This window comes from Grampus griseus (genome assembly GCF_964374135.1).
Source record: "Grampus griseus genome assembly, chromosome: 7".
In the NCBI taxonomy this organism is placed as follows: domain Eukaryota; kingdom Metazoa; phylum Chordata; class Mammalia; order Artiodactyla; family Delphinidae; genus Grampus; species Grampus griseus.
In genome coordinates, this window is record NC_139001.1 from 35,835,675 (window position 1) to 35,850,783 (window position 15,109).

Sequence of the window (15,109 nt, forward strand, 5' to 3'; positions counted from 1 at the left end):
CTGCTCAGACAGCTGTCTTTTATTTTATATTCACACTACATCTTAGGTGGAAAAAAATATGGAGGTTGTGGTGCTTTTTTTTGTAGAGGAGAACTTATCACTTATTGAGAGCTCTGATATAGTGGGAGTCACATTAAAACATTTTACACTCACAGTCTTTAACTTCTTACATATGTCGTAGGAGGTAGATATCAGTGTCTCCATTTTATAGATCAAGAAAACAAGGCTCAGAGAAGCACTTTACCTGCCTAAGCTTACTGAGCTGGTTAAGTGGCAGGTTGCAACCCCAGCTGAGACCTCCCTTGCCAAAGCTCAGGCTTCAAATCACTGTGTTACTTGGTCAATGAAATGGGTCAGCCATGCCAGACCCGTCTTAATTTGTTTTTATTTGTTTATTGAGCCTTTTCTAGGTCTAGCAGAGAGAGATGATCTTTGCATCATACACGCTTGTAGAGATTTGGGAGTGAGTTCACCACATGAAAACGCACCACGAGAAAAAGTGATACTCTGTTTTTACTGAACTGATCATAAACTAAAACAGGCCACAAAAATAAGAGATTGAGAGGATCAAAGGGAGGAACAGCAGAAGAAAGGTCTCGTGGTTCCATTTGTGTTCATGGGTGAAGGCCCCACTTTTTCTAATAAGATAATATTTTGGTGGCTATGGGAAGTGGCTTAGAACTGCTGTGAAATGAACTCAGGTTAACATTATCGAAAGCCATGAATGGAAATCCATTTTCTGGTGTGAGTTGCTACACTTGATTTAAGACAGTAGACTGACTACATGTCTGTCAAATTCAAGGGAAGATGACAAGAACCATAGAAACTTGATGTGTCCTGAGCTATGTTCCAGGATAATAGTCTTTGAGGGAAGCAAGAAGCCTAGTGGTTAAGAGCTTGCATTGTGGAATCAGTCAGATCTGGATTCGTGTCCTGGCTTACAAGCTTTTGTGACCTCATCTTTATAAGCCTGTTTCTTTGTATGTAAAACCAGGAGAGTAATAGTTCTAAGTCATATAATGAGGAGTAATGAGATAAATCACATAAATTCTTGGCCTGGTACATCACATACAGTGATACTCCATAAATAGTACCAGCTGTTATTCCTGAGACATGATATTATTGGTGTGAACGGAATAATTTTTATATGCGTCTTGGAGGGTGTTTTAGAATTTAGATCCTCTGAGACAAAGCCTGCTATTAATATTTTTGCTTCCAGAAATTCAGGACGGCATGTACCTGAGTGGTAGATTGAAGGGGACACCATCAGTTACATCCCTACTTTTGTGCTTACAGCTTTCACATAGGCCATTTCAATACCTACCTGTAGGTATGTCCATAGGTGCTAAAGCTTGTTGCTAGAATTTTGATTTATTCCAATGTGATTGCTTATGAAGTTCTAAAAATAAATATTTTGAATTATTCTGATCATATACAGGGACTGGATAAAGAACAATTTAGGGAAAAAAATTTCAATCATTTCTCCTAAATTTTTCGATTAGTCACAATTAATTTTCTCTTGGATTTACTTGAAAGTCAGATTGGGCTTTGCCTAGAAGTGGACAAGCTCCTAACAATATCACCAATTCAGAATTTTATCCAGGGCTTTTGAGGCCTATGGGAATTTGGTCAGAATTGATCTATTGTGATTATTAGGTTTGGTTATAACTATAAAATGTGGCTAGAGGGACAGCCTGAGTGGAAAGAACCCACATTAGGGGCTGAGCACCCTGAGCTCTCATCTCAGTAATTTTTTTGTTTGTTTTTTTGGCCATACCACGTGGCTTGTGGAATTGAACCCGGGCCCCGGCAATGAAAGCGCTGAGTCCTAACCACTGTACCTCCAGGGAATTCCCGAATCTCAGTTCTTTTATGTTGAATGTGTGATCCTGGGCAAGCCCCTCCACTCTCAGAGCCTCATTAAACTCGTCTGTAAACTGGGCATGATTGTATCCACATATGTCACATAATTTGCAGGGTTGTCTTGAGATTCAAATGAGAACATCTTTACCCCTGCTGTAAAAATCCTCTTTTCTCCCCCATTTTCTGTTCTCATTGCTTGCCCACCTAGTTGCCCAAGCAGCTAGTTGCTGTTACTCTCATATTAGATATAACGGATTCTACCACCGCTGTATCTAAAATCTTCCTCTTTTGTGCCATTGCCTTGTTTAGACTTTTGTCACCTCTCATGTGAAATATTTTCAGTCATCCCGCATCATAATCTTTCTCCTGCCACCTGCTTCTCCAAAGCTAACATTGTGCCATTTCCTCGTCTACAAGCCTCCAGAGACTCCCCCTGCTCAGCCTGTAGGAAGAACAGACTGCATAGCATAGCCCGTGTATATCGTCAGATGCCACTAACCTGATTTCCCACCAGTCGCCTTCCTCCCTCTACCTACATCCACTCTGTGCTCCAAACCATGCAACTAATTGTTCTGAAACATTAAACATTGCTCAAACTTCACCAAAATATTCCCAAGGGTGGGAGCAACCTAATTAGTACCATCAGCACTTCAAGTCTGACAAAGCAACTTATGTTACTTTTACAATTCATGAAAAGTAATACACAGTTTACTCCATATACCTGTGTTTCTGCTCTTTTTAAAAATGCCATAAAAATCACTTTACCTGTGAAATTATTAACCTCCCCTGTGCACATGAGAGTAGTCCTCAAGGGAGGTGTGCCATGTTAATCTGGGGCTTTGCTGGCCCCTGCACACGATGATGGTGACCTCAGAGTCCTGCAGTGTGATACTACCTTGCTTTTGCTATGCGATTTCTCTCGGCTAGCATGCGCTACTCTCTTCTGCTTTAGGAAATCTTTCAAGTTCCAGCTGGAAAGTCACTGCTGGTGAAGAACCCTGACCTTCTGATTAAAGTAGTTGCTTCTTCTGCTTTTAGTAGCCTTTTGGACACACCCCTGTCACAGCACTTATCACAGCCTGTTGTCAGTGTTATCTGCCAGTTCTTGTCACTTACTGGACTGCCCAGATAGCAGAAGCCATCTCTTATCTCCGTGTTCTCAGCATTCAGCACAATGTATATCTTCCATGTTGTTGTTACCCTAATGCGGGAGTTCTAAACTTTGGCCCAGTTGAGCTTTGGGGCTGGATATTCTTAGTGTTGGGGGAATGTCCTGTGGTCCTGTGTATTGTGGGATGTTTAGCAGCATCCCTGATCTCTATCCACTAGACGCCAGTAGCATCCCCCCTACCCAAACCCCCCCCGCCCTGTGACAACCAAAATGTCTCCAGACATTGCCAAGTGTCCTTTGATGGGAGGAAAATCACTCTTGGTTGAGAGCCACTGCTCTCTAATGTATTAATTTAATAAATTCAATATTAAAATGTTTTAGAAAGTTTTTAAAATGTAAAGTTTTATTATTTCCAGTGTTCTTGGCAGCTCTAAAATGTTTTGAACGAGAAACAGTGAATACAGTACTTTGGTGGTTGATGCCCAGTACATTTTCAATCAAACAGGGGCTCAGTTCTGTTGCTTAGATATGGAAGAGATTTGATTGAGGCTTCCGGTATGCTGTGTGATTATGGAAAATCTCACTGGGGGAGTCCTTCTCAGCCAGCATGGGCATGTAATGTGGGCACCTGAATTAATCCTATGGCTGTTACCCTGAAACGTTCCGGATTATTCACTTAAATTGCATAGCTGGATTGCATTTTGGTGTGGAGATAAGCTCACTCATTTTGTTGGTGGTTGTCACAGAATAGGTGCATACATTTTTGTGCAATCTGTGCAGTGTGAAAAAGAATGAATTTTTGTTCTGAGACAGTGAAACAGTAATTTAAAAATGTATTTTACCAGCTTTAGTGGGGCCCCAGTTAAGAGTCAGGTACTTTACAATGGACTGGGGGTACAGTGGTGAGGATGAGAGAGATGAAGCTTTCAGTATAGGAAGAAGAGAGTGGAGCACCAAATACTACTTACTTTAAAGCAGAATGGTAGATTATTGGGCTATCTAAAATATTCTCAGTTCATGAGTAAAAGATGCCTGCTTTTAACATAATTCTCCCTTACTACCCCCAAGCCAAACCATATTAGGTATTTCCTCACTTAAGTTGGGCAATTGCATAAAAGAATGATTCAGTGGCTAGTATATATTTTCTTGAACATCCCAGTGGTCTACATTTCAAAAGAGCAGCCTTGAAGGCAGAAGGAAAGAGTGGAAACGTCCATAAAAGGGCAACAATTGTAGGCTGAGGCATATATATTTAAAGGGAGGGAAGTCATGATTTAGCTGTATTCTGTCTGGCCAGGTGCTTGGAAAGTATAGGTTGTGTTTGTGTGTTTGTGTATTTATTTTTGATTTCACCTTTCAAAATGTGTTTAAGTGCTGACAGCCTCTTCCTTTTCCTCTGATGTCCCCCTGAGTCACCACTTCCAGCCTCTTCCATCAGCCTATAGTCTGTCCCAAGCATCCTAATTTCCTATACTTTAGACCCAGGTCTCCCTTATTAAAATGGTCTCTAACTGTTCCAATTTGAAAACATTACGAACACATCTTTCTGTGGCTCACTAATTTTTTTTACTGAAGGAAGAGTTAAAAGACAAAACCCCAGGTCCTCAGGGTTTCAATCCATTAAACTAAGAAGAGCTAACAGTGCCAGCCTTGGTCACCTCATAGGTTATTAGGATGATCCAATAGAATGACAATTTGCAAACGCAGGCGCACCTTCCAGCGTCCCTCTGCCTCCCCTCCTAACTTTATCTCTGCGACACTAGACATGCTTTTAAAAAATTTTTTTGTGGTAAAAATACATAACATGAAATTTATCATTTTAACAAGTTTTAAGTTTACAGTTTTTAAGTTTACAATTCAGTGGTATTAATTACATTTACATGTTGTACGACCATCACCCCCCCCTGCCCCCACCCCGATCTATTTCCAAAACTTTTCATCGCCCCAGACAAAAGGTCTGTAACCATTAAGCAATAATTACCCATTCTTCTCTCCCCCAACAGCCCCTGGTAACCTCTATTCTGTTTTGCGTCTCTATGAATTTGCTTATTCTAGATGTCTCATAGAAGTAGAATCATAGAATATTTGTCCTTTTGTGCCGGCTCATTTCACTTAGCATACAGATACGTTTTTAAAACAGCTCTGTCCCATGCCCCTAGTTGAGGTTTTATTGCCAAATATTTGAGGAGCAAGATGACTGATGGGAGTTTTTGAACTGTGAAAAGGTTACTAGATTTCCAGTATGATGGTGATGTAGTGTTTATATATAGTCTTTTAAAGACATAGATTGTAAGATAATGATTTCTGTCATCCTAGGCAAGTCTTGCCCATTTGGGGATCATTAAAGGAACAACTTAAATGTACAATATGCCAAAATAATGAGGCAGTGAAATCAAGCAGCCACTTGGGTCAATGGAAAAGAACAAATTGATCATGCGCTCATCTACAGACAAGTGGCTGATCAACTGCCTGGACCAGTATTGTCTTAACCAGTTGCCAACTGTTCATTTCATTTAATCTTAAATTCACAGATGTAGTGGGGATGCATGCTGTCCCGTGTGAACGAGGTGCCAGCTGTCCATTTCAGTTATTTTCATGCAAGGTTGTTTTAGATCATGGCCCAACCTCATGAACTCTTGTCAAAGAGGGCTCACAGGTGACAACTTCTAAATAATTTCCAGTGGGTGATTGAGACGACCATCTGAAATGATTGCGTGGAGAGGAGAGAGCTGGTGTCCGCTGGCTCCACCTCTTCTGTGCTAGGCCTTCTATGCACACCAACTCTGAATCCTTACAGCCTCTGAGGCAGGTATCAGTATTCCCCTTTCACAGACGAGGGTGCCCCTGTCAGACAAGCAAACCATTCGTCAGTTCCCTAGGGGAGGAGCTCTCGAATCAGCCCAGGGGAAGTGTTTCTTTCAACCAGAATGGCAAAAGCTTTCCATTCTGAGAGTATAACTCAGAAATGGGGATGGAAAGGGACAGTAGAAAGTGGCCAAGTACCATTAATTTCTCATGATAAAGTAATTCCTCCAAATTATTTTTTTCCCTTTCCTATAACCTTAATTGGAGTATCATTATGATCTCATGTTTAATATGTTATTTAACGTATTACCAAGCAGAATGACAAGGCTGAAAACAAGCAAAGAATGCATATATCATTCATTGCCTGCATCATGCTCTGTCTTCTGTGTTCAGGTGGGAAGGGGGGCCGTGAGATGCTAGCTTCTCCCCCTACTTCTTGCTCAGACAGGGCATTCTCACCTATGGACCATGTAACCATTCACTTTGGTTTTAACATGTTCTTTTTTACAGTGAGTGTATTAGGCATCTGAAGTTTAGCTACTCTTAGTATAATTTTGCTGTTCAAACAAATCTCACTAAGCCAAAGGAAAAGTGGTGAGAGATACACAATTATTTTATCTTTCTTTTTTTGGGGGGAGGAAAAGGGGATGCTCAGATCTCTGTCTTTCCAAGTATATTGTACAAATCATCTTAACCTGTGTTTATTGTTTTGCTTTTTCTGTTAAGTTTTAAATTGCCTTTAGGTTCCTTAGCTTTCTCTGATTCTACACTTCTTAACTCATATAAGGGGCTGAAACTTTTTATTTTTTGTCACCTTGTTTCTTGCTTTGTCTAAAGCATTGGTTGCAGAATCCACTTGGAGCTTGTGCTAGCTGATGGAGATGGTGATGAACATTTCCCATGAAACAGTGTGGCCTGGTGGTAGCGTCTCTTTGTGGTGCCTCCTGATGCTATTTGACTTTGGGCAAGATGCTTCTTCATTCTGAGTTTCTGAGCCCTTGGTTTGAAAAATGCAACCATACTTATAATCACAGGTGACATCTCTTCTCTGGGCTAGTCAGAAACAAACAAGTGAGTTTAAAATTTGTCTCAGGAAGCTAAAAGAAAATTTATTTTTCTTAGCTATAATTTCTACTTAGCTGTAATAAGTATTAGTAACAATACTATAATATTCTCTTGCAGTTGACTTAGAGCAAATTCAAGTGAGCTAATAAGCTTTGCAGTAACTAATTCTGATATGTTTTGATTCCTCAAAACCTTATTTTATTAAAAAATAACTTTTAAATATAAGTGGCAGATGTGTCAGAGTGACTGCAAATGAGGAAACGTAGATTTTTATCCCCCAGCTACATTCTTCATATTTAGAATTTCATGATTGATTACAAAGAAGCCTGACACTTTCAAAAATTTTTCTGTAGTTAAGAAGACATGTTAAACCTTCCTATTTATTTTAATACGTACTATTTTTCATAAAATAGCTTTGTCTACAGTCACTGTCTGTGTGCTGTTTATGGCTGTGACTAAGTATGAGAGGGGCTGCCTCGATTGCCCATCGCACACATCATCCTCCTTTCTTTCTCACATCCCACCACCATGAGAAGTGAAGCGTGCTTCCTAAATGCAAAGTCATTTTAATATTATTAGTCATTTAATATTAGCCTATTTAATTATAATATAAATATTCATATTTAATAAAACATAGTCCCTTTGTTTAAGTGTTAAAAATAACAGCACACATATCTTCTGGGTTATTTGAATCAGTATTACTTTATATTAACATGGATACTGAGGAGGTGGCTGTATTCTGGATTGAAAAAGTGACTCATATCATGTTCATTTATCAAAAAGGTGGAGGTATTCTAAAAGGCCAATTATATGGTTGCTCTTGAATGATTGGAAAACATAAAAGAGCAATGTAGACTACAAAATTATATACATATTTTAAAAAGCAGTGAATGGAAATTAGATATTTTTTGGCAGGGTGGTAGGTGGGAGAGATTTTAATTATTACTCATCCCATTTTGCAGCAACTGTATCTCATCAGGTCTAAGATGCTACTGATTGTAAGATGCATCCCAATTTCAGTGATATTAAAGTACAGTCATCCCTTGGTATCCCAGGAGATTGGTTTCAGGACCTCCATGCGGATACCAAAATCCTCAGATTCCCAAGTCCCTTGTATAAAATGACATAGTACTTGCATATAACCTACGCACATCCTCCCATATACTTTAAGTCATCTCTAGATTAAATGCTATGTTAATAGGTGCTGGGGTGTGTGTAGAAAATTCAAGTTTTGCTTTTTGGAACTTTCTGGAATTTTTTTCCCCAAATATTTTCAATCCACAGTTGTTTGAATCCCTGGATGAGGAACCATCCAGGGATACGGATACGGAGGGATGACTGTATTTTTAAAACGTGGCTGTAGAATGGATGCAATGTGGTAGATACAGATTCTCTGTGCTCCAGGACCTCTGGAGAACACTATGCCTTGTAGAGTAAAAGTCAGCATGTGCGGGGTCTGTGTTAGCCCCTTTCAATTTTGTTTATAATGAATTAAGTTTTGATGTTTTAAAAGTAAATTGACATAACATTAAGATGACCTTGTAGTGTGCGTCCAGAGTATTCTAGCGAGGCCTAGTGGTTCAGACTCAGGCTTTGAGAATATAGCAGTCTAATTTAGGGTTAGAAAATGTTCATAATTGAAACTGTAATGGCAAGACATAACATGACCTTTCATCTTAAATATCCCCAAGATGTACCTCTTCTGTTTTTAAAGCTCTCTCAGGTTGAATTATAAAAATTTGTATCCGTAGAGCTACTTTAAGTGTCAACTAACTGTAAAGACCTGCAGGGAGTTAATATGAATAAAAGGTGCCACAAACTTGAAGAGGCATTTCTGGTGACTAAAGTTTCTCGTGTTATAGGAAACTGTCTTTATTTGCTACCCAGATCCTTTGCTCAGTTCATAGCTTGAACCTATTTATTTTTTGTTCTGTTGTCAGCAGAGTTAGAAACTCACTTATAAAATATGGGGAAGAGAGCAAACCTGACTGAGTCTTTGGGTAGCCAACTCCTTTTTTTTCCTATTACCTTTAAATTATTATTATTATTTTATTATATAAGTTTCAGATGTACAGCATTTACTGTTTGACATCTGTGTATACTACAAAGTGATCACCACCACAAGTATAGTTACCATCCAACACCATACAGTTGAGCCCCTTCACCAATTTCAGCTACCCCAAAACCCTCCTCCCCTCTGGTAACCACTAATATGGTCTCTGTATCTATTAGTTTGTTTTCATTTTATTTTTTTTAAGATACCACATGAGTGAAATCATATAGCATTTGTGTTTCTCTGATTTATTTCACTTAGCATAATGCCTTCAAGGTCCATCCATGTTGTTGCAAATGTCAGGATTTCATTCTTTTTTACGGCTGAGTAGTATTCCTCTGTGTATATATACCACATATGCCAACTCCTTTTTATTTATCATTATTTTTTTATTTTTATTTTTTTAACATCTTTATTGGAGTATAATTGCTTTACAATGGTGTGTTAGTTTCTGCTTTATAACAAAGTGAATCAGTTATACATACACATATGTCCCCATATCTCTTCCCTCTTGCATCTCCCTCCCTCTCACCCTCCCTATCCAACCCCTCTAGGTGGTCACAAACCACCTAGCTGATCTCCCTGTGCTATGCGGCTACTTCCCACTAGCTATCTATTTTATGTTTGGTAGTGTATATATGTCCATGTCACTCTCTCACTTTGTCACAGCTTACCCTTCCCCCTCCCCATATCCTCAAGTCCATGCTCTAGTAGGTCTGTGTCTTTATTCCTGTCTTACCCCTAGGTTCTTCATGACCTTTTCTTTTTTTTTTCTTAGATTCCATATATATGTGTTAGCATACAGTATTTGTTTTTCTCTTTCTGACTTACTTTACTCCATATGACAGACTCTAGGTCCATCCACCTCACTACAAATAACTCAATTTCGTTTCTTTTTATGGCTGAGTAATATTCCATTGTATATATGTGCCACATCTTCTTTATCCATTCATTTGTTGATGGACACTTAGGTTGCTTCCATGTCCTGGCTATTGTAAATAGAGCTACAATGAACATTTTGGTACATGACTCTTTTTGAATTATGGTTTTCTCAGGGTATATGCCCAGCAGTGGGATGGCTGGGTCATATGGTAGTTCTATGTTTAGTTTTTTAAGGAACCTACATACTGTGCTCCATAGTGGCTGTATCAATTTACATTCCCACCAACATTGCAAGAGGGTCCCCTTTTCTGCACACCCTCTCCAGCATTTATTGTTTTTAGATTTTTTGATGATGGCCATTCTGACTGGTGTGAGATGATATCTCATTGTACTTTTGATTTGCATTTCTCTAATGATTAATGATGTTGAGAATTCTTTCATGTGTTTGTTGGCAATCTGTTTATCTTCTTTGGAGAAATGTCTATTTAGGTCTTCTGCCCATTTTTGGATTGGGTTGTTTGTTTTTTTGTTATTGAGCTGCATGAGCTGCTTGTAAATTTTGGAGATTAATCCTTTGTCAGTTGCTTCATTTGCAAATATTTTCTCCCCTTCTGAGGGTTGTCTTTTGGTCTTGTTTATGGTTTCCTTCGCTGTGCAAAAGCTTTGAAGTTTCATTAGGTCCCATTTGTTTATTTTTGTTTTTATTTCCATTTCTCTAGGAGGTGGGTCAAAAAGGATCTTGCTGTGATTTATGTCATAGAGTGTTCTGCCTATGTTTTCCTCTAAGAGTTTGATAGTGTCTGGCCTTACATTTAGGTCCTTAATCCATTTTGAGTTTATGTTTGTGTATGGTGTTAGGGAGCGTTCTAATTTCATTCTTTTACATGTAGCTGTCCACTTTTCCCAGCACCTCTTATTGAAGAGGGTGTCTTTTCTCCACTGTATATTCTTGCCTCCTTTATCAAAGATAAGGTGACCATATGTGTGTGGGTTTATCTCTGGGCTTTCTATCCTGTTCTGTTGATCTATATTTCTGTTTTTGTGCCAGTACCATATTGTCTTGATTACTGTAGCTTTGTAGTATAGTCTGAAGTGAGGGAGCCTGATTCCTCCAGCTCCGTTTTTCTTTCTCAAGATTGCTTTGGTTATTTGGGGTCTTCTGTGTTTCCATACAAATTGTGAACTTTTTTGTTCTAGTTCTGTGAAAAATGCCAGTGGTAGTTTGATAGGGATTGCATTGAATCTGTAGATTGCTTTGTGTAGTAGAGTCATTTTCACAATGTTGATTCTTCCAGTCCAAGAACATGGTATATGTCTCCATCTATTTGTATCATCTTTAATTTCTTTCATCAGTGTCTTATAGTTTTCTGCATACAGGTCTTTTGTCTCCTTAGGTAGGTTTATTCCTAGAGGTTTTATTCTTTTTGTTGCAATGGTAAATGGGAGTGTTTTCTTAATTTCACTTTCAGATTTTTCATCACTAGTGTATAAGAATGCAAGAGATTTCTGTGCATTAATTTTGTATCCTGCTACTTTACCAAATTCATTGATTAGCTCTAGTAGTTTTCTGGTAGCATCTTTAGGTATATCTGTGTATAGTATCATGTCATCTGCAAACAGTGACAGCTTTACTTCTTCTTTTCCGATTTGGATTCCTTTTATTTCTTTTTCTTTTCTGATTGCTGTGGCTAAAACTTCCAAAACTATGTTGAATAAGAGTGGTTACCAACTCCTTTTTAAATGAGTGTGAACCGACTCTAGTGTAAGACCATCTGGTGATGAAACCAGCAGAAGCCCAGATACTTATTTTCTTGCCACATAGATTGACACTCGCCACTAACACAAGAGTGTTAATGAAGATGCATCTGGAGCAAAGTCAAAGTAGGAAGTCCAGGGACTGGGGGAAATGTGGATTATCTGAGACCAGAGTAATATGGATTTGTGTCCTGGTCTTATGGGCCAGGAATAGTTGAGGGGCAGCTCCAGGCAGTACTAAAAACACTTCCCATTTTAATCTGCTTTCTAGATCACTTTGTGATAGAAGGTTTAGCTCTGGCTTCTGCCATGGCTATGTATCTTATGCCTTTCCAGAGGGTAACATTCATACAAACAACGTAGAAAGATGACAAGTACATTTGCAGTTATTCACATAAACCAGAGTAGCTGGTGCATCTGTTATTAGGCTGCTTTCATGTTAAATTTTTCATTATTTTGACATTTCAGTTTGGCATTTTTAAATTTCATCTTTGTCCCTTTTCATCTGTCATATTTCAGTGACTCAGATATCCCACATCAGAACTGTGTTAGACACAAGGGAGAGAGAAAAAAAAGAAACAGACACTGTCCTCGAGGATCTCACAAACTGGGACAGAGAGAAAAGCTCAGCCCAGAGAGGGAAGGAACTAGCCCAGCTAGCCAAGAGTCTTCTTTACTCCTTTGTTAATAACATACAAAAGCAGAACCCTGCCTCAGGAAGATTAGGATTCCATTGAGCCTCTAAGGCAGCAGGCAAGGCTCCAAGTTCTGTGATACACTCAGGTGATACTGGCTCTTTGTGTTCTAGGGCTGTGTTCAGATCCTCAGATTAAAAGAGTTCTCTTTACTATCTCCCCTTAGAGAACCGAATTGTCATTTAGAGATCAGCAACTGCAGGGAGGATAGCCATCTGCTATATAGAAAGAACCAGAGGTTTCTGTGAATTGAATTAGGACCTCCCTCCCCCATCAGTACTGCATAGTGATTAAAAAAGAGGGAGTCTGTGGGCTTATAGAGGAAACTCTTAAATGGGAGTCTATGCAGGACTGTCTACTGGCATTTGAACCTAAATAACTTGTCAATGCCTTGATTTATTGTTTTCCTTTTTATCTTGACTACTTTGTCGAAATGACATTAGAAGTTCCAAGATTTCCCTCAACTGTTCCGTACCTGGGGAAAACTTTTTTAAGAAAGATGAGATTTCAAGGTAGGATATAAAGCCTTACGTAGGTCATTTGGATCTCTTGACTCGTTTATGTCCATTTGTTTTTAGACAGAATTTGCAGAAATAAAATCTATGTATAAAACATACACATGTACTGTCACAGTCATTCAGGTATAAGTTAACATCTGCCACGAATGTTGGTCCAAACATGCCATATTGACTGAAAACATATCTCTGTATGAAATTGAATTCAAGGTGTGCAGTTATAATTTTTAATTTTTCAGTGGTAAGTTAGGTTATGCTCCCTTTCTCTTTCCTGTTAACTGCAATTTCAAACAAATCAGCTAAAGGGTTGAGCTGAGGAGAGAGAGGAATATGAAGAGCACGAAGGAATCAGGTACTTAAACACTCAAAGTTTTAGCTTTGATGCATTTTTGCTTGAAACACAGAACAAGTGTTATGTTTAGTTTCCCCTGCTCTAAAATAGCACTGTTAATTTTTTCATTTGGTGATTTTCACACAAGTGCTAATGACACGTTTCTATAAATTATATTAATTTAACTTATCTCCCTAAATGTTGTTCTGTAGCGTGTAGCACGGATGTTCTCAGACTCTTGGCTGTGTAAGCTTGTTGCAGTTGGAAGCGGAACAGAAACATCTGAGAGGCATTATTTGGATTACAGATGCAGGAGCATCTGATCTCACCTTTTGCTCGGGTTCCTAAATCACAAGTGTTCTTTCCCTTTGCATTCAATCTGTGTGTCCTGCCCCCTCCATCTTTGACATTGCTCCAGGGTTGGTTTTATGGAGACTGCACTGTCATTGTACAAGTTAAAGGGATAGTAAGTTTCGTTAATCATATTTAATAGTTTAGTTTGCAGGAGGGTGACTGCTTCAAATTTAAAAGACAGAGGAGATTGGTATGGACTATAATGTGCCCTTTCTTGTCCCTGAAAAGGAATACTCATATTTATGGAAAAATAACTATTTTTTTTTTCTTTACAGAGTATGATTTCATCCATTGTAAATAGCACATATTATGCCAACGTGTCAGCAACCAAGTGCCAGGAGTTTGGGAGATGGTATAAGAAGTACAAGAAGATTAAAGGTAAACTGACTTTTATTTTTGAAGCCTATTTTCAGTTTCTTAGGTCAAGGAGTTGTTGATTCTTGGGAATTTATGCTAATTTAGATACAATTTTTAATAAAATTTTATATACTTTTTTATAAAGGTAGGATTCTTTTTTTTAATTGAAGTATAGTTGGTTTACAATATTGTGTTAGTTTCAGGTATATAGCAAAGTGATTCAGTTATACATGTATATATATATGTATATATATATATGTATATTTTATTCAGATTCTTTTCCATTTTAGGTTATTATAAGATATTGAATATAGTTCCCTGTGCTATACAGGAAAGCCTTGTTATTTATCTATTTTACATATAGTGGTGTTTATCTGTTAATTCCATACTCCTAATTTATCTGCCCACTTCTCCTTTGGCAACCACAGGTTTGTTTTCTATGTCTGTGATTCTGTTTCTGTTTTGTAAATAAGTTCACTTGCATTATTTTTTCAAGATTCCACATATAAGTGATATCATATAATATTTGTCTTTCTCTGTCTGACTTCAGTCAGTATGATGATCTCTAGGTCCATCCATGTTGCTGCAGATGGCAATATTTCATTGTTTTTCTGTGGCTGAGTAATATTCTGTTGTATGTATATACCACATCTTTATCTATTCATCCGTTGATGGACACTTAAGTTGCTTCCATGTCTTGACTGTTGTAAATAGTGCTGCTATGAACATTGGGGTGCAAGATAAGATTCTTAATATTTTCATCAAGAGATCCAGATTGGCTCCCTTAAAACTAAGATGGTGTTAGAACTAAAGTAAAATTCTTAGCATAATATATGAAGTGTGTAGTTTTCACAAGAGATGCTTGTGAAGGCTGAGATCTTTAAAAATATTTTGAAGTTGTATACTTCAGAGAGGCATGTCTATTTAAAAAGCTCAATCAATAAATCATTTTCATTAATTTATTAATGAAAAAAGCAGTCATTCTAGGTTAAATCAGCACTTATAGTTTAAGTACCAATTATCAAATTGAAATGACTGTGTGGTATCAGGAAATCTTTGGTCAGAAATGGAGTTTTGATGTTGTGTTTATTTGGAGACAATTCCAGAACAGTGGTTTAAGCAAAGGGACTCTGCAGTCAGGAGGACTTGTATTCAAATCTTTGTCTTCTGTTTACTAGCTGTGTGAGCCTGAACAAATTATTTAACTTCACCAAGACTCTATCTCCTTATCTGAAAATTGGAAGTAATAAAAGTAAGTCACTGGCTAGCTGTGAGGACTAAATATGTTAATACTGGCGCAAAGTAATCTCTTAATAAACAATA

At 38.1% G+C, this 15,109-nt stretch overlaps 1 protein-coding gene across 2 annotated transcripts in view; it reads left to right on the top strand.

Moving 5' to 3' along the window:
* SATB2 (SATB homeobox 2) overlaps positions 1 to 15,109 on the top strand; it is a gene marked incomplete at both ends in the record, with an annotated part of 185,928 nt that overhangs the window by 72,420 nt on the left and 98,399 nt on the right. For both annotated transcript variants that reach the window (XM_082657681.1, XM_082657680.1), the window contains one exon: positions 13,705 to 13,807. In XM_082657681.1, the coding sequence (XP_082513807.1) occupies positions 13,705 to 13,807 (103 nt within the window). The remainder of the gene's footprint in view (positions 1 to 13,704; positions 13,808 to 15,109) is intronic.